Source organism: Canis lupus, chromosome 20, assembly GCF_011100685.1.
Source record: "Canis lupus familiaris isolate Mischka breed German Shepherd chromosome 20, alternate assembly UU_Cfam_GSD_1.0, whole genome shotgun sequence".
Taxonomy (NCBI): Eukaryota; Metazoa; Chordata; class Mammalia; order Carnivora; family Canidae; genus Canis; species Canis lupus.
Window position 1 is genome coordinate 40,904,241 of NC_049241.1, and position 24,198 is coordinate 40,928,438.

General features: G+C 51.3%; 3 protein-coding genes and 1 long non-coding RNA gene across 5 annotated transcripts in view; 3 read left to right on the plus strand and 1 right to left on the minus strand.

Annotated features, from left to right (window-relative positions):
- Nucleotides 1-1,120: 1,120 nt before the first annotated feature.
- On the plus strand, nt 1,121-2,019 carry TMEM89 (transmembrane protein 89). Its single transcript, XM_038566535.1, has 2 exons — nt 1,121-1,414; nt 1,829-2,019. Exons 1-2 carry the CDS (start codon nt 1,121-1,123, stop codon nt 2,012-2,014), a joined length of 480 nt encoding a protein of 159 aa, XP_038422463.1. The 3' UTR covers nt 2,015-2,019.
- A 9,010-nt stretch (nt 2,020-11,029) lies between these two features.
- LOC119864696 lies at nt 11,030-12,052 on the minus strand. Its single transcript, XR_005374945.1, has 2 exons — nt 11,901-12,052; nt 11,030-11,675 (listed from the first exon to the last, which is right to left on the minus strand). It is a non-coding gene; the product is annotated as an uncharacterized LOC119864696 (long non-coding RNA).
- On the plus strand, nt 12,025-20,125 carry UQCRC1 (ubiquinol-cytochrome c reductase core protein 1). Of its 2 annotated transcripts, none has more exons than XM_038566536.1 (13): nt 12,025-12,179; nt 12,436-12,579; nt 14,385-14,471; nt 15,546-15,675; nt 15,897-16,095; nt 16,563-16,642; nt 17,673-17,788; nt 18,037-18,180; nt 18,315-18,475; nt 18,585-18,670; nt 19,006-19,094; nt 19,420-19,495; nt 19,932-20,125. In XM_038566536.1, exons 1-13 carry the CDS (start codon nt 12,111-12,113, stop codon nt 19,994-19,996), a joined length of 1,446 nt encoding a protein of 481 aa, XP_038422464.1. In that variant the 5' UTR covers nt 12,025-12,110; the 3' UTR covers nt 19,997-20,125. The 2 variants fall into 2 exon arrangements, with proteins under 2 accessions (XP_038422464.1, XP_038422465.1); XM_038566537.1 differs by having other exon boundaries at nt 12,439-12,579.
- A 3,641-nt stretch (nt 20,126-23,766) lies between these two features.
- COL7A1 (collagen type VII alpha 1 chain) overlaps nt 23,767-24,198 on the plus strand; it is a 30,496-nt gene continuing 30,064 nt past the window's right edge. The window contains 1 exon segment of the mRNA NM_001002980.1: nt 23,767-23,851. Within this exon segment, the coding sequence (NP_001002980.1) occupies nt 23,767-23,851 (85 nt within the window).

A 24,198-nucleotide genomic window follows, 5' to 3' on the forward strand; every position in this document is an offset into this window, starting at 1 on the left:
TGTGCTCAGTGAGTATGAAACGAGTCAGTGCCATGGAACGCTTGTGGCAAGGCTTTGCTCACGTCACCCGCTCGGGATGTGCAAGCTCTGCTGTCCCCCAGGTACTGACCAGGTGCTCAGCTGTGTGCTGGGCTAGTGGACAGAGGCTGCTCTGTCCTTCAAGTCACCCGGATGCCCCTTGTCCAGCTCAGTGTTTATCGTATTCTGCAGTGGCGGCAGCCTGCTCTGTGTTCATGAATCATCTGCCCCACCCCCCAGAACCACAGCTCAGGAAATCAGGGCTTTTTATCTACTCTGACACGCCATGGCCCAGCACCAGCAACGGTGGTGTGTGGTGTGCTTGGCAAATATTGGGTGAGTAAAGCTCATGTGCTAGACTGGAGGGCAGACCTCAACTAAGAAATTGCGGACAGAACTGCTTTGAAGAAAAAACTGGGTCATACGAGAGAGAGAGAGAGAGAGAGAGAGAGAGAGAGAGAAAGGAAGGACAGACTCTATTGCCCATCGTGGTCATGGGAGGGAAGCTGAGGGAGTAGGTCACACAACTGAAACACCAGCCGTGGGGAGTGGAGGAGTAGAGGACCATGTCCTGCCAAAATGAACTGCAAATATGTTCAGGAACACCAGGGAGGCCACTGGGGCCTGTGTGAGGCCAGATGGAGGGAGGATGCAGGACACAGGACTTCCCAGGCCAGGGTGAGCCTGCAGGCTTTACTCAGAGTGTGTGGGGGCCCCATACTTCCGAGGGCTCATCCTGCTGGAATTTGTACTGTAGGGTAGGCTGGGCTTTGGGGGCCAGCTTTGTGCTGGACAGCAGCCTTAGGAACTGTGAAGTGTTAGGATTTTAGGGATCGAAGGCTAGATGAGGAGGAGGAGGTAGGGGGAAGAAGGTATCCCTTCAGACCCGGGCTGGCTCAGAGATTGGCACCCAGGACTCAAGCCTGCCCAGTGCACCTGCCCCCCAGCCCTGGAAGCTCCCCTTCCCTCCTGCTGTGCTTTCTGGCCAGGCTGCCCCTCCTGAGAGGCCGTGGGCCCAGCTGGAACTTGCTGCCTGCTGCTGGGGGAGGGGTGTTTGCCCGTTGCCAGGCGCCCGGGTTCTACCCAGGCACTTGGCACAGCCATGCTGCTCACACCGTCCTTCCTGCTACTGCTGCCCTTGCTGGCCATGCCAGCCCCCTCCCTCACCTGGACACGGCCCCTCTGGTACCAGGTGGGGCTGGACCTGCACCCTTGGGGGTGCCAGCCAAATACCCTGGATGGTTGTGGGAGCAGCCTGGGCTGTCCTGGCCACTGGATGGGCATGGGAATGAACCGCATCTACCCTGTGGCTGGGGTCACAATCACCACTACCATGATGCTGATGATCAGCCGGGCCGTGCTGCAGCGGCGGCGCTCCCAGGCTGCTAAGCTCGAGGTGAGCAGAGGACTGCTCTGTCCTCCACAGCCTCCTACCTCCACTTAGACTCAGTGAGCTCATGTCTTCCACCCCTCCTCCCCTCTCTACCTCCTACCCCATCCTCCCACCCGTGCCTCCATCTGTCTCCCCACCACTCACACCCTGTGGTCCCTATCTCTGTCCACACTCATCAACCCCTGACCATTCCCTGTGGCCAGTACTCTGCTCCTATCTATCTACCCCTTTAATGTCCCTGTTCCTTGTCCAGCCCCCTTGGCCCCCATGACCACCCTAGCCTCCAGCAGACCCCTGGTCACCCTTCCTCACCAACTCCCTTCCTATGCCCTTCTCCCTGGTCCCATGGCTGCTCCTTACTATACCCCCCCATCCTGTCCCTCTGCTCTCACTCCTGCCTCTTGGTCCTATCCTCAGCATCCGCAGGTGACTACTAACCCCTCTGGACCCTGGAAGCGGCGGGCCCCAATCTCAGACCGTGCCCTGCTCCGTGGGGTCCTGCACATGTTAGATGCCCTCCTGCTCCATATTGAGGGCCACCTGCAGCGTATATCCAACCAACAGAAGACCCAAATAAAGGAGTGTCCCACCCAGACTGGGTGACCCAACGTATGCCTCTCTTTGCCTGGTGGCCAGTTGGGGTTGGGATAGCCTGAGGCTCTGGACCAAGCTCAGGCCCGTGTGTGTGTGCGTCTTCTCCAGGCCTTCCTAGACCCTGTGTCCCCTTTCTACTGCAGCCAGCGGACCTGAGGTCTCTGTGCCCAGGATGGGTGGGTAGATAGGTGGTACTGGCTCATACTGCTCCGTTGCCCCCACCAAGAAATAGACCCCTCTTCACTCACAAATGCAACTGTCTCTCTGGAGCTCCTCACGGGCCCCAGTGTGGTGGAACAAGACTTGACCATCAGGGCAGAATGGGGTAGTCCATGGAGCACTGCCCAGAGGAGGGGACAACCTAGCTGAGTCACTGAGGGCTCTGTGTAGGTGATGCAGGGGTCGGGGTTGGGTAGGTGGGGTGGAGGCTGAACCCTGGCCGCTTTTATCTTTGTGGCAGCCTCAAACATGCTCTGGCATCTGAGTGGCCCTTGCCCTAAGGCCTTTGGAAGTGGAGGGAGGGCTGAACTTCACTCCCTTTTTCCCTTTCTTCTACTGCAGAAAACCCAAGTTGAGTAGGTACTGAGGCCCATATGTATTTAAAGTCTGTTTTAGAAAAAGAATATAAAATTACGAATTAAAAAATAGAAACATGCATTCACATGAGGAAAGAAACAAGAGATTACAAATGTCAAAGAGTTGACCCTACAATGCAAAATCCAGACCAGTAATGTGCTTATGGTGACATCCTGACCCATTTCTGTAATGCAAGTCCTCCTGCACTCCCTGGCTGCTGATTCTGACAACCTCTATATAGGATGAGGAGTTTGTCATATGGGGTTGTATTCTCTATACAGAAAAGAGAAAAATAATTCAGTCTTCCTTCTAACATGGTTGGTTGAAACTTGTATTTTAATTTTTGGTAGTTTAGGTTGAGTGTCTGTCTTTGGCTCAGGGTGTGATCCTGCGGTCCTGGGACTGAGTCCCACATTGGGCTCCCTGCATGGAGCCTGCTTCTCCCTCTGCCTGCCTCTATCTCTCTGTGTCTCTCATGAGTAAATAAAATCTTAAAAAAAAATTTTTTTGGTAGTTTAGAGAATTCCTCTCCTAACCTGTTTTTGATGATGTCCCATCAATGGTCTAGATGGTTTTCGAATTTTGAAAACTGTCATCAACTTACCTTCATATAGAAACTGTGTAACTTGGAAGAATTTGCCAAAGATGGACTTCTGGCTCCACAGACCTTTCAAAACTTGTTTTCTTTGTATGGCCCACAATTTTCTAGCACGGGGCATTGTGGGGGCAGGTTCTAAATGCAATGGGACCCTGTATATCTATTCTGACCAGAAGCTCTAACCTGGCAGGAGGTTCCTGGAGGCCTCCTGTACCAGGGAAGGAACAATAAAGTAACCACACACAGGAGTGGGGTGAACCACATTGGGTCCCTCTGAACCCAAACCAAGTGTGTCCCTGAGGTAGGCTTAGCGCTGTGCCACCCAGGTCCTTCAGCGGGAAAGCCTGCTGCTGCCGGCAGATAGGTCTGCCTTAGCTGCAGAAAGGCCTCATCATAGCTAGTTTTTGCCCTTGGCCTAACCCTTTCTCTCCCTCCCTCAGATACTGATCTTGACTCCTTGGTAAACATCCTAATCTCCCTCTTTGAGTCCGTGTCCCAGAGAACTCAACCTGGGACAACCCCCAACCCACCTTCCTCTTGGCTAACCATCCAAACTGTTATAACCCCTTTAATGCTCCCTAAAAGAGGAGGAGTAGGGTAGAGGGATTGACTGGAAAAGGAAAGAGGTTCTAACTGAATGCTGTTAGAATATCTTCATTTTGTGAGTTAAAAAAAGAAAAAAAAACCCACTGGAAACAGAAGGTCCAGAGAGTTCTACAAGGTCTACCAGCAGTTCCAAAGGAAATACCCATGGATAGAATGATTCGGGGGGCCCCTGGGTGGCTCAGTCAGTTAAGCATCTGCTTTCAGCACAGGTCATAATCTCTAGGTCCTGGGATGGAGCCCTGCATCAGGCTCCGTGCTCAGTAGGAGGTCTGCTTCTCCCTCTGACTCTGACCCTCCTCCCTGCTGTGCTCTCTCTCTGTCTCAAATAAATAAATAATAAATAAATAAATAAATAAATAAATAAATAAATAAATAAATAAATAAAATCTTTAAAAAAAGAAAGGCTTGCCCTTATGGACACACTACTGGGGGTCTTCCCAAGGCCCGGAAGAGAAGGCCATTGAAGCTTAGGATTCATCAGCTTCTTGCTAGACCCACTTCTACATTCTGAAGGTTCAGAAGCACCGTTTGCTAGTTCTATTGTGGATACTGGATGCACTGATGTACAGAACAGAAGGGGCTCCTCCCTTACCCACTCACAAATGGGAAGGTGGCAGTAATGGCGGTGACGGTGAAACCAATTCAAAAAAAGCAATCACTCTACAGAGAGTTGTGCTGGCCTAGTCAGGGTGGAGCAGAGGTGGGCTGACTGCTGGCACCTGAAGAAAAGTGAGGTGACTAGAGTAGGAGAGAGTGTTCCAGTCAGAATGACAAGCCTAGTGGAGGGGGTGGGGGCAGAACTTGGCCTTGTCCATGAACTAGGCGATGGTCAAAATTTCAGGGGACGAAGAAGCTCTGGAGACTAAGGAGCAGGCTAGGGAGGCGGAGGGGCTGATACCTCCTGGTGAGGGTTTGGTGGGCAGAATAATGGCCCCTCAAGATGGCCATGGAATCTGTGGTTACAGAACATGGCAAAAAGAACTTGGCAGATGTAATTAAGGTTAAAGACCTTAAGGTAGATTATTCTGGATTATTTTGCTAGGCCCAATGTAATCACATGAGTCCTTAAAAGTGATGAAGAGGGCAAATGAGTTGGTCAGATTTAAATTATGAAAGGTATTTGATCCTCTGTTTCTGGTTTTGAAGATGGGGGAAGGGATCTTCCACCATCCAAAAATCCAAGGAATTCAGGTGACCTCTGGAAGCTGGGACGACCCCTTGGAGATAGTAAGTAAAACAGGAACCTGGGGTGCCTGGATGGCTCAGTTGCTTGAGCATCTGCCTTCTGCTCAAGTCATGATCCTAGGGTCCTGGGATCGGGCTCCGCATCGGGCTCCCTGCTCCTCAGGGAGCCCGCTTCTCTCTCTCTCTCTGCCTACCTCTTCCCCTGCTTGTTTGCTCACTCTCTCTGTCAAATAAATAAATAAAATCTTTATTAAAAAAAAAGAAGAAAAACAGGAACCTCAGACCCTACAACCACTAGGATCTAAATTCTGCCAACAGGGGATCCCTGGGTGGCACAGCGGTTTGGCGCCTGCCTTTGGTCCAGGGCGTGATCCTGGAGACCCAGGATCGAATCCCACCTCGGGCTCCCGGTGCATGGAGCCTGCTTCTCCCTCTGCCTATGTCTCTGCCTCTGTGTGTGTGTGTGTGTGTGTGTGTGACTATCATAAATAAATAAAAATTAAAAAAATAAATTCTGCCAACAACCCTAATGATCAGGGACATAAATTCTCTCCTAGAACCTCCAGAAAGAAACACAGTTCTGCTGATGCCTCAATTTTAGCTTAATGAGATCCATGTTGGACTTTGAACCTACAGAACTGTGAGACAATACATTTGTGTTCTGAGTCATTGGGTAATTTGTTGTGACAGCAATAGAAAATTAATACAGATGTTGGTATCAAGAGCAAGGTACTACCATAACAAATTCTAAAAATGTGGGAACAGCTTCGGAATTGAGCAGTGAGCAAAAGCTGGAAGAATGTAAGGAACATAATGGAAAAAGCCAAAACATCCTTCAACTATTAGCAGAAATCTGGACCTTAAAAATGCTGCCAGTGAGGGCTCAGAAGGAAACAAGAGACATGTTACTGGGGACCAGGAGGAAGCAGAATGCTAAGTAGCTGCAGAAAGCTTAGTGGAATTGTGTCCAGCAGTTGGGTGGAAAGCAGAACTTGTAAATGATGAACTTGGACATTAGGTAGAAGAGATCTCCAAGCAAAATGTTGAAAATACAGCCTTAGGTCTTCTTGCTATTTATGGTAAAATGCAAGAGGAGGGAGGAAGATTGAGAGAAAAAGTATTACAACAGAACCAAGACTTGATGCTAGAAATTCTTAGCCAACTGTCCAAAAAAAGGACTTTCCCCAAAATTATTGATTAGAATACATATCTAATCAAACCAGTTTTTTCTTTTAGATTGACAAAGTACTGTCTTGATAAATAATTTAGAACACAATGTGACATCACAAAAGATGATAGAGTAGCACTCCCCAGGAATCCTTCCCTCTATTAAAATAACTATTGACCTAGCAGAAATTGTGTAGCAGCTTTTTTGGAATTCTAAAGTCTAGGTTGAACACTTGCAGCATCCAAGGGAGAGCTTGATGGAGAAATTCAATTCAATGAATTTCCCTGTTTCAAACCCCACAAGCTGGGATCCCTGGGTGGCGCAGCGGTTTATCGCCTGCCTTTGGCCCGGGGCGTGATCTTGGAGACCCGGGATCGAATCCCACGTCAGGCTCCCGGTGCATGGAGCCTGCTTCTCCCTCTGCCTATGTCTGTGCCTCTCTCTCTCTGTGTGTGACTATCATAAATAAATAAAAATTAAAAAAAAAAAAAAACAAACCCCACAAGCTGAGGCAGCTTCCCAGCTGCAAGGGATTTAAGTAGACCTCACTTCACCACCCCCATTCCCACCTTCCTTCTGGGAGCAGGACACTTAAGGAAATCTTTGTCAGATCACTGGCTGACCAAGTGATAATAGAATAGAAACTTCAGTTTCTATACACAACAAGGAAAATACACTTTGTAAAAATAGTATGGAGAGGTCATAAACAGATGGCTTCACCTCTCCACAAGCTGAAATCAGAAATTACTGAAGAAAAAAAAAAAGAAATTACTGAAGAGTTCTCACTCTCCAGAATTACCACATTTCATATTCAGAATGTCTAGTTCTTAACAAAATATTATGAAACATGCTAAGAAATGGAAAAGTATGGCCCATTCACAGAGGAAAAAAAAAAAAAAGGAACTTGACAGGAAACACCCCTGAGTAAGCCCAGGCAGTGGAATTTTTTTTTTAAGATTGTTTATTTCATTCATGAGAGACACACGGAGAGAAGCAGAGACATAGGCAGAGGGAGGAGCAGGCTCCCTGCAGGGAGCCCGATGTGGGACTCGATTGGACCTATGGGGATCAGGCCCTGAGCCAAAGGCAGATGCTCAACCACTGAGCCACTGAGGTATCCCCCAGGCAGTGATATTATCAGTGAAAGGAAACTGGACAAAGAGCTAAAAGAAATCAGACAGGGCAGCCCAGGTGGCTCAGCGGTTTAGTGCTGCCTTCAGCGCAGGGTCTGATCCTGGAGACCCGGGGTCAGGTCCCACATCGGGCTCCCTGCATAGAGCCTGCTTCTCCTTCTGCCTGTGTCTCTGCCTCTCTCTCTGTGTGTCTCCTGTGAATAAATAAATAAAAACTTAAAAAAAAAAAAAAGAAAGCAGAAGAACAATGTCTGCATAAAATTAGAATATCAATAAAAAGAAAATTGTAAATGGATCTAAGAATGCTGGAGCCAAAAACTATAAGATAACTGCAGTGGAAAACTAGAAGTGTTCAACAATACACTGGAGCAGGCAGAAGAAAAGATCAGTGAACTTGAAAGTAAGACGAGATATCCAGTCTGAGAATCAGAAAGAAAAAAATGTGCAGATCCTGTAGAACACCATCAAGCACAGCAATATATGCATTGTGGAAGTTCCAAATAGAAAAGAAAGTGAGAAAGGGGCAGAAAAAAAGTTTTTGAATAAATAACGGTCACCTCCTCCCCCCAAATCTGATGAAAAACATGAGCACACACATCCAAGAAGTTTGGTTTGGTGGGTTGGGGCTTAGCATAAATGACTCCATTTTGGGCATCTTGCTTTTGACAGTAAATATTGTATGAATCCCATTTTTATGAGTGGGATATTTAAAGCAGCCAAGTTCATTTAAACAGAAAGTAGAATTGAGATTATCCAAGGTTGGAAGAAGGAGGAAATAGTGAGTTATTGCTTAATGGGTACAGTTTCCATTTAGAATGATGAGTTCTAGAAGTTCTAGAAATAGTGGTAATGGTGGCACAGTATTTTTAATGTAATTAATGTAACTGAGTTGTACACTTTTTTTTTTAATTTTTATTTATTTATGATAGTCACACACACAGAGAGAGAGAGAGGGGCAGAGACATAGGCAGAGGGAGAAGCAGGCTCCATGCCGGGAGCCTGACGTGGGATTCGATCCCGGGTCTCCAGGATCGCGCCCTGGTCCAAAGGCAGGCGCTAAACCGCTGTGCCACCCAGGGATCCCATGTTGTACACTTAATAATAGTTAAGGTACTAAATTTTATGTATATGTTAGCACAACTTAAATCTAAAATTTGGGGATCCCTGGGTGCTCAGCAGTTTAGCGCCTGCCTTTGGCCTAGGGCGTGATCCTGGAGACCCGGGATTGAGTCCCATGTCAGGCTCCCTGCATGGAGCCTGCTTCTCCCTCTGCCTATGTCTCTGCCTCTCTCTGTGTGACTCTCATGAATGAATAAATAAAATCTTTAAAATAAATAAATAAATAAATAAATCTAAAATAAAAAAAAAAACAAAACAGGGGTGCTTGGTGGCTCAGTCAGTTAAACGGCTGACTCTTGATTTTGGCTCAGGTCCTAATCTCAGGATCCTGGGATTGAGCCCCGCATCAAGCTCCACACTCAGCGAAGAATCTGCTTCAGGATTCTCTCTCCCTCTGCCCCTTCCCCTGCTCACACTCTTGCACATGCATGCTCTCAGATAAATAAATCTTTCAAAAAATTAATAAAATTTTGAAAACACATGGATAAAAAAAGCCTAGAATAAACTGGTGAGTATATCAAATAAATATTGAGTGAGAAGAGTAAGGTGAGTCCCAGAGCCTTCTCAGGCAGCCCACAGGGATCTGGTTACAGGTTTGAGAATCCCTGGGGTGGGTAATAAAGGGGATATGGATAGAGACGGGACACCTGGCTGGCTCAGTTGGTAGAGTATGTACCAAATGTATCAAATTTTTGATCTTGGGGTCATGAATTCAAGCCTCACGTTGGGCATGGACATTACTTAATAATAAATAAAGAAATGCTGTTAGAAAATGCAGTTTCCAATTTAGGGGGAAAAGGGATATTTTGACTTCACCTCATTCCATTTACCAAGTAAATTCCAATGATCAGTGAATCATCAAAGACTCTTGCCAAGTCATTGCGATGGCTGCCGCTAATAATAAACATTTCCTTTTTTGACCAACCTCTCGAAACACAGGCTTCTGCAACATCACGCACTTCCTGGTTGTATCATTGTCCTTCCCTTCTCATCCCAAGGTAGTAGTGGGAATGGGGGATGGGTATGAGGAAGACTGGATATAGAAATTATTTTTTTTGAAAGATTTTTTTTATTCATTCATGAGAGTCACACAGAGAGAGGCAGAGACATAGGCAGAGGGAGAAGCAGGCTCCATGCAGGGAGCCTGATGTGGACTTGAACCTGGGAATCCAGGATCACACCTTGAGCCAAAGGCAGGCGCTCAACCACTGAGCCATCCAGGCGTCCCTCTGGGTGTGATTCTTGAAAGAGGAGTCAAGGTTGTCTCCTAGATTTTTAGTCTGAACAACTAGGTTAATGGAGGTGTCATTTACTGATGAAGGCAATTATGGGAGGTTTGGAAGGAAGAGTAAAGAGTTCAGTGTTAGCCATGTTTAATTGAAATGTTGGCCCTCCGGGGGAGATAGTGAAAAAATGCTGGGAATAGAGAAGCCATTGTCTGTACAGACAGCACTGAAGCCCTGCGGCTGGGTGATTTGACCAAAGAGTAGATTTTATCAGGAAGGGAAGAAGTAGCCAGGACTGAGCCCTGGGCTCTCTATTAAGATTGGGAGGTGAAGAACCAGCTGAGGAGCTAAGAAGGAGTGTCCAGGAGGCGGGACAAGAATAGTAGTGTGGGAACCTGAAAGTAAAGAAGGCATTGGCTTTAGCAACATGGAGCTCACCGGTTACCATAACAGGTGTGGATTTGGAGGAGTGATGTAGTGATTGGACTGGAGTGGATTTGGGAGAGAATGGGAGGACAGGAATTGCATGCAGCGAACTCTTCAGGGGAGCTCTGCCAGAAGGGTACAGAATGTGGGTGTCACTGGAGGAGGCTGTGTCATAGACAAGAGAAGCCTAAGAAGATGTAACAACTAAACATGTGGTGTCCTGAATAGAATCCTAGAAGAGAAAAAAACATAGGTAGAAAGTAAGGTAATCTGAATAAACTATAGACTTTAGTTAATAGCATACCAATATTGCAACCACCATACCTTAATGTCAGATGTTAATAATAGGGGAAACTGTGCATGTGTGTATAAGGGAGATATATATGGGAACTCTACTATCTGCTCAACTTCTTTATAAATATAAAACTTCTTGAAACTAAAGTTTTAAAAAAGTGGAAAGATGGACTAGATGATTCTATTTTTTATTTTTCATGTCTAAATCATAACTTAATCTTATTTTTTATTTTTTAAAAATATTTTATTTACTTATTCATGAGAATACACAGAGAGGAGGGCAGCCCGAGTGGCTCAGCGGTTTAGCGCCGCCTTCAGCCCAGAGCCTGATACTGGAGACCCAGGATCGAGTCCCACGTCGGGTTACCTGCATGGAGCCTGCTTATGTCTCTGCCTCTCCCTCTCTCTCTGTGTCTTTCATGAATAATTAAATTTAAAAAATCCTAAAAAAAAAAGAGTTCTTCTAAAAACAAACAAACAAACAAACAAATAAATAAAATACACAGAGAGGAGAGAGGCAGAGGCACAGGCAGAGGGAGAAGCAGGCTCCATACAGGGAGCCCCATGTGGGACTCGATCCCTGGTCTCCAGGATCACGGCCTGGGCCAAAGGCAGGCGCCAAACCGCTGCGCCACCCAGGGATCCCCATAACATAATTTTAGACCACAAAATATTAATAAACACACACTTAAGCGCCTTTTGTCTGCTTTTTATAAAAGTTATATTTTAAGTATGACTTTTTTTTAAAGATCGCAAAGACAGAAGTAGAATAAATCACATATAAATTACGTAAAAGCAGAGTTCAGAGGTATGCTCTTTCAAAAGTAACATGTGTCTTGCAAAAATTAAAAACTTTGTATTAACACAGAAATCTAACTATGGTGAGCATCCTTTTCTTCCCTTCAATCCATTTTTTCCAGAAGTCCCTCGGCTGAAAGTTTCGAGTGAGTTCCTCCGGATTTTTTTCTTTTCTATGTGGTCTATGAGAAAAGCCGTATTGTTTTGTTCTGTTTGTGGGTGTGTGTTTTGTTTTCTCAGAAAGGAGTTGCAATGTCACAAATCCGAGATTAGGAGTTTTCCTGTTCTACAGTGCGCAGTGGGCGCGTCGCCGGGAACGGGGAGCAGCAGCTTCTCTCTCACGTTCCTCTGGGAATTGTGGCTCAAGGTCGACGACTCCGAATTCGACGTTACTGTCCCGGGGCGTCTGGGCGCACATGCACAGTGCCAGCATCAACCGCCAACGAACGGAATCCATGTTCTCTCCACCCAAGTAAGTAGTCTCTAAGCTGTTCCTTTTTCTCCAATTCCCTCGAAGTCAACCGTCTGAATCTACTTCAACCTTTTCGAGAGAAAACCGTGATCAGCAGCTACCTCACAGTCCCAGCAATCCGCGCCGCTGCTAGGGCCCCGGGGCTCCCATCCCCGGACACGCGGCCGCTGCGCCCCCGGCCCGCGCGGCAGCTCCGAGCTCGCAGTGGATTCGGGGCGCCCGCGAGGCGTGAGGAACATCGGCACTTTGACTCTCACGAGTGAAAGGGGAAGCTGGACTGTACCGCGGACGCACCGGCACTGGCCACGCACAGCCAGGTGGGCTGAGGCACGCGGGCACCCGCCGGCCGCGGGCACAACCACAGACCAACGGCGCGTGAAGAAGCTGCTCTCCGCCAGGAGGCGGCCGAGCGCCACGGCTGCGGCAGTGCGCCTGCGCCTCGGACGCCGTCGCGTCCCCTTTTACGCTTGCGTGACGCGACCTAGCGTCGACTGGAGCTGGAAGATGGCGGCTTCCGCGGTTTGCCGGGCGGCGGGCGCCGGGACGAGGGTGCTGCTGCGCACCCGCCGCTCGGTGAGGCGACAGCGGGAGCACAAGGCCGCGGAGCGCGGGGCTTCGGCACGCGGACGGGAGCGGACTGTTTAGCCGCGCAGGGTCACCGTTGGGGAGGTTCCGGGGTCAGGGCCGTGCGAAGGTCACGGCGCTGAGCGGGGATTGGCGTCCTGCGGCGGGCCGGGGCGGGGGGGCTGCGACCGGGATCCCACTGCTGGCCAGGGAGCCGAGGTCAGATCCCGCAACCGAGTCCTCAATCTCGGTCGTCCCTTTTTAGCAGTCGTCCCTGCTGAGGTCGCCTGCCTTGCGGAGCACCGCCACCTTCGCCCAAGCTCTCCAGAGCGTGCCAGAGACACAGGTCAGCCTGCTGGACAACGGGCTGCGAGTGGCCTCCGAGCAGTCCTCCCAGCCTACCTGCACGGTGAGCCGGGGCTCCCCTCGGGAGGCCGCCTCCCTACTGCGCCTGGCGTCTTTTCCTAGGTCAGGGTGTGACCTTGGGCTCAAGTCCTCTGTGGTTTGGGTCAGACTCCTTATTCACCACTGAATTGACTCTACTGCCTTAATCCCGACCCCAGCTAGGCCCCACTTCTTGGAGGCATTCCTTACTATAACTAGCACACATTTAGTATATGATGCCTGCCAAGCCAGAGGCCAGGTTTTTTTTTTTTTTCCAGCGTATTCTTAAGCACCTCAAAGGAGAGAAGTGATCCTGTTTTCATTTTACCATGAGGAAAATGGGTTTCAGAGACATAAGGTAACTGCTAGAGTCACAGCCCAAAGTCATAATCTCCTGGCTAGACTACTTACGGGCCTGCATAAGGAATGCATTTGAAAATTCCGAAGAAATTGATTTCTTCCAAAAAAATACAAATCCCCCAAATTGACTTAAAAGAAATCTTGGTTAGATATATGAATAGATGAGAAGATTCTGAAGATGTAATCCTCTTCTCTGCACTCTAAATGCCAGGGTGCAATAAGACCAATAAGTGGTCTTATTAGTAAATTCCTTCGGTTTTCCAGGAACAAATAATGTGCTTTAAGTTGTTACTGAATGCAGCAAAAAATCATGGGCAACTTTTGTATTACGTGGCTCTTATATCCAAAGCCTGTTTAGAAAGTTGGTGAGAGAATGCTGTATTTCACGGACTCTGAGAAGCTCTAATTGTAAGGGGCACCCACTGTGTCCCAGTGGCATATAAAGAATGCTGCCTATGATAATCAAAGACTACCGTGGGTTGTAAGATTTAAGTTTTCCTTCTGAGATGTTAGTTGTGAAATAGATGTTAGCGTAAGAATTTATGTTATATTGTATGCCTATCAACATCTCTTAGGAAAGTAGATGTGAAAATTTTAAATCAGCTGTGAGCAAATATTAAAAGACTAGATCTATGTGACTTGTGTGGGATGAGTGATGTGGTGTGTGTTTCATAGCACACCAGGAGGCTGTTGAAGTAATGATGAGATTCTCTCATTGGGTGCCAAGGAGACATTTGACAGTGTTAAGTATCCAAGTCTGGTTAAAAACTTAAAAAAAGAAAAATTGTGAATGAAGGCTCCTTGCTTAATAAGATAAAATGTTCAGTGTCTAAACCAATAGCCTGGGCAGCCCCCGTGGTCCAGCGGTTTAGCGCCGCCTTCAGCCCAGGGCCTGATCCTGGAGGCCCGGGATCAAGTCCCACGTTGGGCTCCCTACATGGAGCCTGCTTCTCCTTCTGCCTGTGTCTCTGCCTCTCCCTCTCTGTGTCTCTCATGAATAAATAAATAAAAATTAAAATAAATAAATAAACCAATAGCCTTCCTTAATGGTGAAAGACAAAATTACCAGAACAAAGGCAGGGTATAATTTTTAGAAAGCAGAAGATAAGTTGTTGTTTGCAAACAATGTGTCGATTGCCTAGAAAAAAATAAAAAGAGTCAACTGAAAAGCAAGACAATATAAGAATTTCATATTGGTAATGGGGTTAGGTGAGTGTGCACAGAAGCTTTCTTGGGAACCAGTCTACAAATAGAGTGGGAAGGAGAAGGGACATGGTATGTCTTTGAGCCCCTGCCTGTGCCCAGGGCACAGCTGTATCTCCAAGCACATGGGGTCCTACTGAGACAACTCTCCCCCAACCTTGGGACCGTGAGCCCTGACCTGGGGCTTCTGTTGAGTCTTCCAGGATTAGGCATAAGTGGGGGCTGGGGTGGTTTGTGTGTTACCTTTGTTGATGGCTTCTTGTCCAGGTCGGGGTGTGGATTGATGTTGGCAGCCGTTACGAGACTGAGAAGAACAATGGGGCAGGTTACTTTCTGGAGCATCTGGCTTTCAAGGTGAGGCTCTTGAAGTCCTGCATCTCCCCTGGGGTTGGGGCTGCCTGGTGTCCCTCCTGAGGAGGATGTAGGTTCACAAAGTCAGCTTCCTCAGTTATGGGCTTCAGTTGGGGGGCGATCTCTGGCTGGCCTTTCTGGAAGGAATCACATGGGCTTAGCCTCTCCTGAGTGAATATATATCTGGTCAGCCCCTGCACAAGGCCCCCAGCGCCTGAAAGAAACCCAGGGAGACGCAGGACCCCACTCCTCACCAGAGAGGCCGGGCGTGCGTCATACACATGCATTGGTGCAGAAGTGTGGAACACGTAGATAGATGTTAAGATATGTATTTGAACAAACTTGTAGACTTGGGCTGTCAAGCGTTCTCGTGAAATGCTCTCTGGCCGAATACCTGGGCATCTCTTGTTTCTAGAAGTAAATACTGAGCTTTCCTGAGGTTGGAGATAGTCTTCATCCTTAGCCCCTTAGCCAGTCCATGTTGTCATGAAGTCTGTTTTTTTAAAAGAATGAAAAAAATGGAGGAGGAGATATAGATGGGTGGGGGCGTGGAGCAGGACCATGTAGATAGCCTAGCCAGCAGCAACATCACAGATGTGTGTGCAGATCTCAAGATGGATGTGTGTGCCAGTGGACACACGCACACATACACGTACAGGGCTGGTGTTGAGTCCCACAGAGGTTGCACTAGTACACACACAATAATATGAATGGCTTGGGGTTAGAGTGGGTAATGGCAGCATCAGCTGAACATTGATGTGTACTAACCTGACCATGACTGTCAGCAAGGTGACAGAGAATGGGAAGGTCAGGCTGCTATGGGGCTCTGGATTTCAGGCAATACTTGCACTGGCTGTGCCTTTCTTGGCCCCTGGCTGTCTCCATTTTGTTAGCCTATGATACTGTGTGGCCCTGCTTGGCACTTGGTGAGTATGGATTGTAGGCCCTATATTCCCATCATCTTTGCTAAAGGATGTGCCCGTGGACTAGTGATCCTGCTGAGACTTTAGCCTTTGAAGATAGGGGTCCTGAGTTCCCATGTGGCTCCTGATTGGTCCATTTGCTGTCTGGCTCAAGGGAACAAAGAATCGACCTGGCAATGCCTTGGAGAAGGAGGTGGAGAGCATGGGGGCCCATCTCAATGCCTATAGCACCCGGGAGCACACTGCCTACTATATCAAGGCACTCTCCAAGGACCTACCAAAAGGTAAAGCCTGGAGGAGGAGGCAGGGACAGGATGATAGGACTTAGGGGTACAGAGGACAGGCCCCCAGGAGCTTGGCCTGGCTGAAGAATGGGGTTACCCTGACAGTATACTCTTGTAGCAGGGCAAGCAGGCATGCCAGGCCTGGGGGGTGAGGGGGAGGGGGTTGTGCTGTTACTGGCCTGCAGTAGCCACCTGGTGCCTAAACCTGCTCTTGCATCTAGCTGTGGAGCTCCTGGCTGACATTGTGCAGAACTGCAGCCTAGAAGACTCCCAGATCGAGAAGGAGCGTGATGTGATTCTACAGGAGCTGCAGGAGAACGATGCGTGCATGCGGGATGTGGTCTTTGACTACCTGCATGCCACAGCATTCCAGGGCACACCTCTAGCCCAGGCTGTGGAGGGGCCCAGTGGGAATGTCAGGTGAGGGTTGGCCGGACCTCTGCCAGAACTTGCTCAAGCCCCATTCACATGAGTTTGTTTTAGTTGGCCTGTGCTATTATATTAATTTGCACAATTGGAAACATCTCTGTTGCCACATGGTCCGTGGGGTTCTTTTTGAAGACCTGTGTGGTCTTTATTTAGATTGTGGGCTTCCTTGTAGGGTTTTATGTGTCCTGACCACCTGAGGGAGAGAGCACTGGGGGTCTTGTCCTCTGGTGGGGATCCTGACACCTCCCTTGGAGAGAAAGCACTGCCATGAAGGCAGACATGTGGTGGGGACCTTGGCAGGCTGGGTGGCAGAGATGGGAAATGGGATCAAGGGGTCTGCTAGGGCTTGCTCCCTGGAGAAGTCCTGTCTCCTCGTCTGTCTCCTCAGCTCTGTTTTGTGAGACCCAGATCACTGTGATTTGGGAGAGGCGTTGAGCCATTGGCTGTATGTCTTTCAGGAAACTATCTCATGCAGACCTGACCGAGTACCTCAGCAGGCATTACAAAGCCCCTCGCATGGTGCTAGCAGCAGCTGGAGGTGAGTACTGGGCTCACTGAAGCCCTGTGGTGATGGGTGGGTAGGAACCAGCCTTGTTTACCAGGGCCCAGGTCTCCTGGTTCTGACCATAGGGAATCTTCCATTTCTGGGGACCCTGTTCCTATTCTGTCCTTTAGGGGAGTGACTGCCACCCATCTTTGGGACCCGCCACATAGGGATGCTGCTCCCCCTCATTAGTACAGGCCTTTCTCAGCCCTACCTGTTCCCTGAAAGACCTAGTTAGCAGGCTGATGGGGGATATAGGCCCTCAGGGTGTTCCTTGCAGCCGTGCTAGTGGGCAGCCAGGCACTGGGGTGTGACAGTGCATATTTGATGACAGACCAGGAAGTGCAGAGTTGGAGGTTCAGGGGTGCTTTTGAAGTATATGCTGTGGGAACCAAAGTCTAAAGGATGGGGGGAATCAGTCAGGAGGGAGCTGGGACCCTGAGTGGTGGGGCAGGGCAGTGTCATGGCCTGATGCTTGGCTGTTTGTGGGGGCTGGAGCACATGCGGACCGATCAAGATGCTAGAGCGGCAGAGAACTCCTCTTGTAAGGGTGAGGGTGGGAGGTCCTGCAGTGTCCTGAGGGGCTGAGGTCACAACGTTATTTGTGAATGTCCTCAGAATGAGTCACAGCCCTGTGGTAGCACCTCTGTGCCCTCTCATTTGCCACCTCTACAGGGTAGCAGCCAGGATCCTCTTGAAGGGTCAGAGTGACGAAGCAGGGCAGGAGGCCTTGTGCCCGGGGTACCCCAGTCTTGTCCTTAATGTGGGAGTGAACGGATCACATGGAGACCCATCTGCAAGCCCAGCATGCTACTGCTTCCCTGGGGATGAGGTCATGGGCACTCTTTGACCGTCAGGTGCCTGCCCTACCTCTGAGGCAGAGTCTGCCTACATGGGACTCTTCCCTCACCCTGTCCCGATGTCATGTTCTCCTTCTGTCTCCCACTGAAGATAGGATGTGGGGTCCCCTGACCCTGTGCTTTGGACCCTACCTGGCCAGTAACAGTGCTGTCTCTTTTGGCAGGGGTGGAGCACCGGCAGCTGCTGGACCTCGCCCAGAAGCACTTCAGCAGCGTTTCTGAGACATACACAGAGGACACTGTGCCCACTTTGGCTCCATGCCGCTTCACGGGCAGCGAGGTGGGCTGCCTTGTGGGCTGCCTTGTGGGCTGGGGCGGTGTTCTTAGCCCAAGCCTCTAGATGGGCCCTCACGTACCTGGTTGTCTTCATGACTCCAGAGGAGCCTCGGGAGTTGGAAGCGGGTCTTGTGGCTGTTGTGTCACAAGCACAGGTGTTCACACACACACGTGCATGCTTCACCCACAGCTGGTACCTTTTCTGGTCTCTGGATGTTCTGCCTCTCTCAGTCATGCCGTGTCCTTTTTCAGATCCGCCACCGTGATGACGCTCTGCCCTTGGCCCATGTAGCTATTGCAGTAGAAGGGCCTGGCTGGGCCAACCCGGACAATGTGGCCCTCCAAGTGGCCAATGCCATCATTGGCCACTATGACTGCACTTATGGTGGCAGCACGGTAAGCACCGGGGCGAGCATGGGACCTTGCCTTCAAGGTACAGAGGGTACCAGGGCTGTGGGCTCCTGTACCTTGGGGTTCAGGGTGTGAACCATCGACAGGAGGGTGAATGCTGACAATCCTTGCCCCGGCAGCACCTGTCCAGCCCACTGGCTGCTGTCTCTGTGGCCAAGAAGCTGTGCCAGAGTTTCCAGACCTTCAACATCTGCTACGCAGAGACTGGGTTGCTGGGCGCACACTTTGTCTGCGATCGCATGAACATTGATGACATGATGTTCTTCCTGCAAGGCCAGTGGTGAGTGGCAGCCCAGTACTATGGGGTGCAGGAAGGGCCTTTAAGCACGGGTGGGGTAGGAGACCGCATCATCTCTCGGGATGACCACCTTGTCCCCTGCCCATTTCAGGATGCGCCTGTGCACCAGTGCCACAGAAAGTGAGGTGCTCCGGGGCAAAAACATCCTCAGAAATGCACTGGTGTCTCATCTGGATGGTGAGTTGTGCAGCCCTCTGAGGAGGGTGTGGAGCGCATCCTGGCAGGGACAGCCCCAGGATAGCCACGTTCCCAACCAAATTGGGAAAGGAAAACTCTGAAGGCCATGCCATATCCCCACTTCCACTCCCAGGGGTGTGGTGTGTCCAGTACGAGTGCCAGTGGGCCAGGTCAGCAACAACCCATTGTTACAGTGGCAAGTGATAGTAGAAGTGGGGGTTGAGATCTGGGGTCAAACCATGGTCCAGATGTCAGCCTAGAGCTGGAGGCTCAGTGAGTACCGGTGGTCCAGGACTGGACTGGGTGGACTGGTAACCCTCCCCTGACCCTTGCAGGCACCACTCCTGTGTGTGAGGACATTGGACGCAGTCTCCTGACCTATGGCCGGCGCATCCCCCTGGCTGAGTGGGAAAGCCGGATTGCGGTAATGTGGGCCCCTGGGGGAGGTTCTGGAGTCTTGACCTGGCAGACTTCTAAAGGGCGGGGAGTTCAGGCCTGACAGCGCACTGTGCAAACTGCTCCCGTAGGCATCTCTGGTGTCTTAGGCAGCGTCACCCACGGGTGGCATTATTGGAGGGCAGGGCAGAAGCCGATGGCTGAGGGGATGGGCGGGGCCTGCTGCCTTTTCCCTTTGGGTGAAGAGCAGCTCCTTGGTTCATATAGAAGATCAGGGCTGGCTGGGTGATGTTGACCTGCTGAGGTGGTCCCAGGAGCCTGCCTGTCAGTGTGCTCTCTACTTCACCCTGCAGGAAGTGGATGCCAGTGTGGTGCGTGAGGTCTGCTCCAAGTACTTCTATGACCAGTGTCCAGCAGTGGCTGGATTGGGTGAGTAGCCTAGAGGGCCTGTTCTTAGTCCTCCTCCTCAGGCCTCCTCTTGGCCTCCCCTTCTGCCTCTGTTCCCCCACCCCCTAGCCTATGCTGGCAGCAGCAAACTGAGGCCCCCGAGAGGCTCTGCCCACTAACCTGGCTGCCAGGGAGTTCTTGCTCAGAAAACCTGTCCCAGCAGCTCCCTGACTCCCTGCCAAGGTACCTCTATCAATACCCCACACCCGCCAGGTAACGGACACCTCTGTGTGGGGGGTGGGGCTTCAAGAGCATGAAGTGACAGGCTCAGCACCCCTGGGGGAATGTTCTCTTCCTTTTTTCCACTGAAAGCCTGTCTTGTGCTGCTCTGGGCAGCTCTGAATCGGGTGCGGCGCAGGGCCAGGTGTCCCTGTACAGGCCAGGTACCCCACCCTGACGCCCCACCCTATCCCCACAGGCCCCATTGAGCAGCTCCCAGACTACAACCGGATCCGTAGCGGCATGTTCTGGCTGCGTTTCTAGGCAAGAAGGCTGTACGGGCAAGAGGGCTGGGCCAGGGTTCATGGTCCCTCCCCACCACAAACATGCCACCTCGGCTCTTCAGACCTGTGTGCAGATTACCTTACCTCCAATAAAGTCCTGTGTTGAGAACTGTGTTGTCCTCTCGGCATTACCATGGAGTCCACTGGGCAGTGGATGGGGGAACAGGGACTTCTCTTAGGTTCTGTATGCCCCCGATCCTTCTGCCTTCCCACAGGCTGTTGTATCCCCAGCCAGGGGCAAGCGTGGGGGCCGCAGTATGGAGGCCGGAAGCCTTTGATGCCTGCAGGGAGCTGAAGCCAGATGTTTCCATTTAGCCACGTGGGGGATGCTCCTCTCTAGTCTGTCCCAAGAGTAGGGTGTGGGAACCCATGTTTTTGCCCTGGTAGAGGTTCCAGCCTGGGAACTCGGAAGCCAGGAAGGAAGCCCTTGGTGTGGGCCCTGTGCAATTGCTTTCTGGCAGTTCCTGGTCCCCTGGACAGGCCAGGAGGGCCAAGGAGTATCCCTGAGGAAGCCTTCTTCATGTTTACTCTGGATCCTGGGAGGAGGATAGCCTGGGGCATAGTGTTCCCATCTGATTTCTAACTATTGCCTGGACAGGCAGGGCAAGAATCCTTTGCCTCGATTTGCTGCTGACTCAGGCTCCGAGAATAGCCCTGAGCTCAGTGGGGCCTGAGCCCCCTCCCTTGACTAGATCTGTCCCAGGCAAGTCCTGAGCTGCTGGCCTGATGATCCCCTTCCCATCTACCTGAGGCAGCCAGGACCTGGTGGAGCTCTCTGCTGCCTAGTCCCCCTTCAGGCCCTGGGCCCACAAGGCAGGTCAGCAGGTAGACCCTTCTTGTTTCCAGCCCTTCTGCAGTCAGATTCCCTGGGAGCCCAGGAAGGAAGTGGAAGTGAGGGGCCTGATTTTCTTAGCAGAAGTGCTGCTGGCAGTCGGGACCAGAGTCCTGGGACAAAGGTCATTGAGAAGCAGGCTCTTCAAAGTCACCCAGCACCCCAGCCTTACAGTGGCCCAAATAACCCTTGAATCACTCCTGCCCTGCCCCAGTGTCTTTCCCTCACCTCTTCATTGACACCAGTTGTCAGTCAAGAAATAATGATCAAGTGCCTTCTAGAACCCAGAGCTGGATAACCCAGGTCATTCTACTTTGTGATCAGTTTGAGAGAAGCTGCTGCACAGTGCGGAACCCTGACAGGCTCATTCCGGGTATTTATAGGTGCAGCACACTGGGCCCAGAGAATACCAAATCTTGGCTCTGGGTGTCCTGGGCACACGAGAGAACCCAAGCTCTGGAAGTGATCTGGTCCCAATTGACCTTGTGTAACCAAGCAAGGGATTTTGATCTTTGCTCTGGAGACATTTTCAGGGAGGTATCTTGGGAGTTACTGGGAAGAGAAGTGACTTGGTCAGCCTGAGATTTAGCATGGGGACTCTCAGGCTGGATTTCTGTGGCACCCCAGTAAGCTGTGCTATAGCAGAGCAGAGGTCACAGCTGTAGGCGGAGCTGGAGCGAGCTGTAGAGGATACAAGCCGGATAGCAGCCCCAGCAGAGCTGGGGTACCCCAAAGAGGGGTAGTTTGGAAGAAGATGACCTTCCTAGCTTTGGCCATACTTTTGGTGAGAGATTGCCTGGGCTTAGAAATCAATCCCATCTTCCAGGAACTCAAACTTAAGGTCAAGATTTGGTATTCTCCAGGCCCAGTGTGCTGCAAGAGGCCTCAGAGGGTCACACACCTGCTCGTAGCCTAATGGGGGCTCCAGTCTCATACTCCTCCCCATCTGTTTGAACCTGCCCAATAGCCTCTCCCAGCACCCTCTGAGTGACCCCCACACCGCAGACAGCCTTTTCTCTTAGGGGCACATCATGGTTCTGATACCCTCTCAGCAGGATGTCCAGTCACCCCTAAAGGCTGGACTGCCACATGTGCATAGGACCATTCTACATGTGGCAGCTCTAACCTCTACTGTACAAGAAGAGGTGAGGGTCTTGTGGCAGGGACTGCCTCTGTAGGGAGATTGTGTCTGCTTTTCTCACCTATCAGCTTTAAGGGGTGGGGGTCTTGGGATGCGGCTAAGAGGACCATGACCTTGGAAAAAGTTCTGGGCCCCATGGGTCACAGCACTGTATCCTACGATAGGGAGAAGGATCACTGATAAAATACCATTCTGTAGCTCCAGCCATATGGGCAATAGTAAAACGGAACATGGATGGTCCTCATTGCCTCCAGCCCTGGCCATACTTCATTGCCTCCAGCCCTGGCCTCCAGACCCCCAGCCTGGAAGGCCCAGGGAAGATGAAGCAGTGCTGTCCCCATCTCTCCCCACTCAGCCTGTTGATCCCCAGGAGTGGCCTGGGGCCAGGCATGTTGGAAAGGACTTGGTGGCAGTGGTGAGTGTAGACATACTTTCTGGGCTTCTCAGGATTATCTAGGACTAGCAGGAAAACAAATAAACAAAAACCAGGGCCTGCTGTTCCTGGGAACATCTCTGCCTTGAGGTCACTCTCTATGATGCACACACAAAGACTCACCTCCTCCGTACAGCACTCGTGACCTGGAGATGTATTAAAGGCAACTGTCTACAGTCACAAAAGCCAGTTGAGGGAAATGGGTGGGGAGTCAAGCTGGTTAAGGGGAGAGCAGTGGGGCAAGGGTAGTTATGAGGGTGGCAGCCACAGGTGGACCCTAAGAGCAGTGAGGGAAGGAGGGAGGCTGGTGGTGACCTCTGGGTCTGGTGGGGATGATGGGAAGAAGGGGGTCTTCAAGAACAATAGGGTGAAGGAGACTGCCACACCAGAATGAGGACAAATAGGGGGACTTGGAGCAGGACAGGGCCACCAGTGAGGATGTAGGCAGGAAAGAGTGGATTCCTGAGAGATGAGCTGTCACTGTGGGTGGTCCCACCCTGCACATATGGACAACCCCCCCTTCCCTGCAGGCACAGCTGGATGGCATCTGCCTGGGACTGGTTCAGGGCATGGTAGGGGGTACGGAGTACTGGGATAGACACGTATGCATATGCATGACACAGATTCTCTCCTGGCTTCCCCTTCCCAAGGTGGGGTGGGGTGGGTATTTTCCAGTGGTGCCTTGGTTTCCCAGGGAAGAGCCCAGAGCCCCTCATTTGCTGGGGGGTGCTCCAGCTGTCAAGGGGATTGGGGTGGGGCACAGGAGATCTAACAGACAGAGGCATGGCTGAATCACAGGAGTGGCCGGCGGGACTCATGGCCTGAAGGCTTGTCTGGGCACCCCCATAGGGTGGGGGGTGAGTCATCTCCAGCTGCAGCCTCCCCCCACCAGCATCCCACTGTCTCCTCCGTCCCCAGGAACCTATCTGAATTCCAGCCTCCAGCTGTCACTTCACTAGTCCCTCTGACCTTAAAGCACACAAAACTTCTGACCCCGGAGAAGGTTGGAGTGGTCTTCCCGACAAGAACCTTCTGGGGGGAGTCCTGGAAGCCACAGGAGGTGGGGGGCTTTACCCTCAAATGGAGTCAAATCATCTTCCCCGGGCTGGGGTGGTGGGGCGGTGGCCTTTGGGACGCGGGGTGGGGGGCGGGCCGCCCGGGACCCCGCCCGCAGCTCCGCCCCCCGGATCAGGGACTTTTCTCCGCTGTGGCGGCGGGACGGCGGCAACGGCTGGCGGCGGGAGCCGGTGGACGGCAGGCAAGACCGGGACTGGGGGTCGGGGTGGGCTGGGCTCGGACCCGCCACAGCTGCGGGGGCCTGGCTGACTGTCTCCCCCACCCAGGATGAGGCTGCCGCTCCTGGTGGCCGCGCTCTGCGCCGGGATCCTGGCAGGGGCGCTCCGAGTGCGGGCCCAGCAGAGGGAGAGAGGTGGGCACTGCCGAGAAGGACTCCATCCTGGGCGCTGCGCCCTGTCACCTGTGGCCTTCATCTGGCCCCCCTACCCACCTCCTCGACCCTGCCCGCATCCCTCCTCAGACTCCCCAAACCCTGCGCCACCCCTGCTGGGTCTCCCAGACTGCATCCTATCCTATTGGGTCTCAAACTCTGCTCCCCAAATGCGGCTAGGTCACCTACTCTTTGTCACTCCACTCGGCCCCCTGAGGCCAACCTCAGTCCCAGAACCACATCCGTGCGCTTCCTTCTCTGCACACACCAATCCTCCTGGAGACTCTGCTCTGGGCCCCTCTGTCCCTCCCTTCCCAGGTTCCCAGGCC

What these genes read in the sequence shown, in the direction of transcription:
- TMEM89 (XM_038566535.1), top strand. Translation starts at nt 1,121, where the DNA reads ATGCTGCTCACACCGTCCTTCCTGCTACTGCTGCCCTTGCTGGCCATG. An exon ending in CCCAGGCTGCTAAGCTCGAG is followed by an intron (nt 1,415 to 1,828) that starts GTGAGCAGAGGA and finishes TCCTATCCTCAG; the next exon opens with CATCCGCAGGTGACTACTAA.
- UQCRC1 (XM_038566536.1), top strand. Translation starts at nt 12,111, where the DNA reads ATGGCGGCTTCCGCGGTTTGCCGGGCGGCGGGCGCCGGGACGAGGGTG. An exon ending in TGGAGCATCTGGCTTTCAAG is followed by an intron (nt 14,472 to 15,545) that starts GTGAGGCTCTTG and finishes GTCTGGCTCAAG; the next exon opens with GGAACAAAGAATCGACCTGG. An exon ending in ACTGGTGTCTCATCTGGATG is followed by an intron (nt 18,671 to 19,005) that starts GTGAGTTGTGCA and finishes TGACCCTTGCAG; the next exon opens with GCACCACTCCTGTGTGTGAG.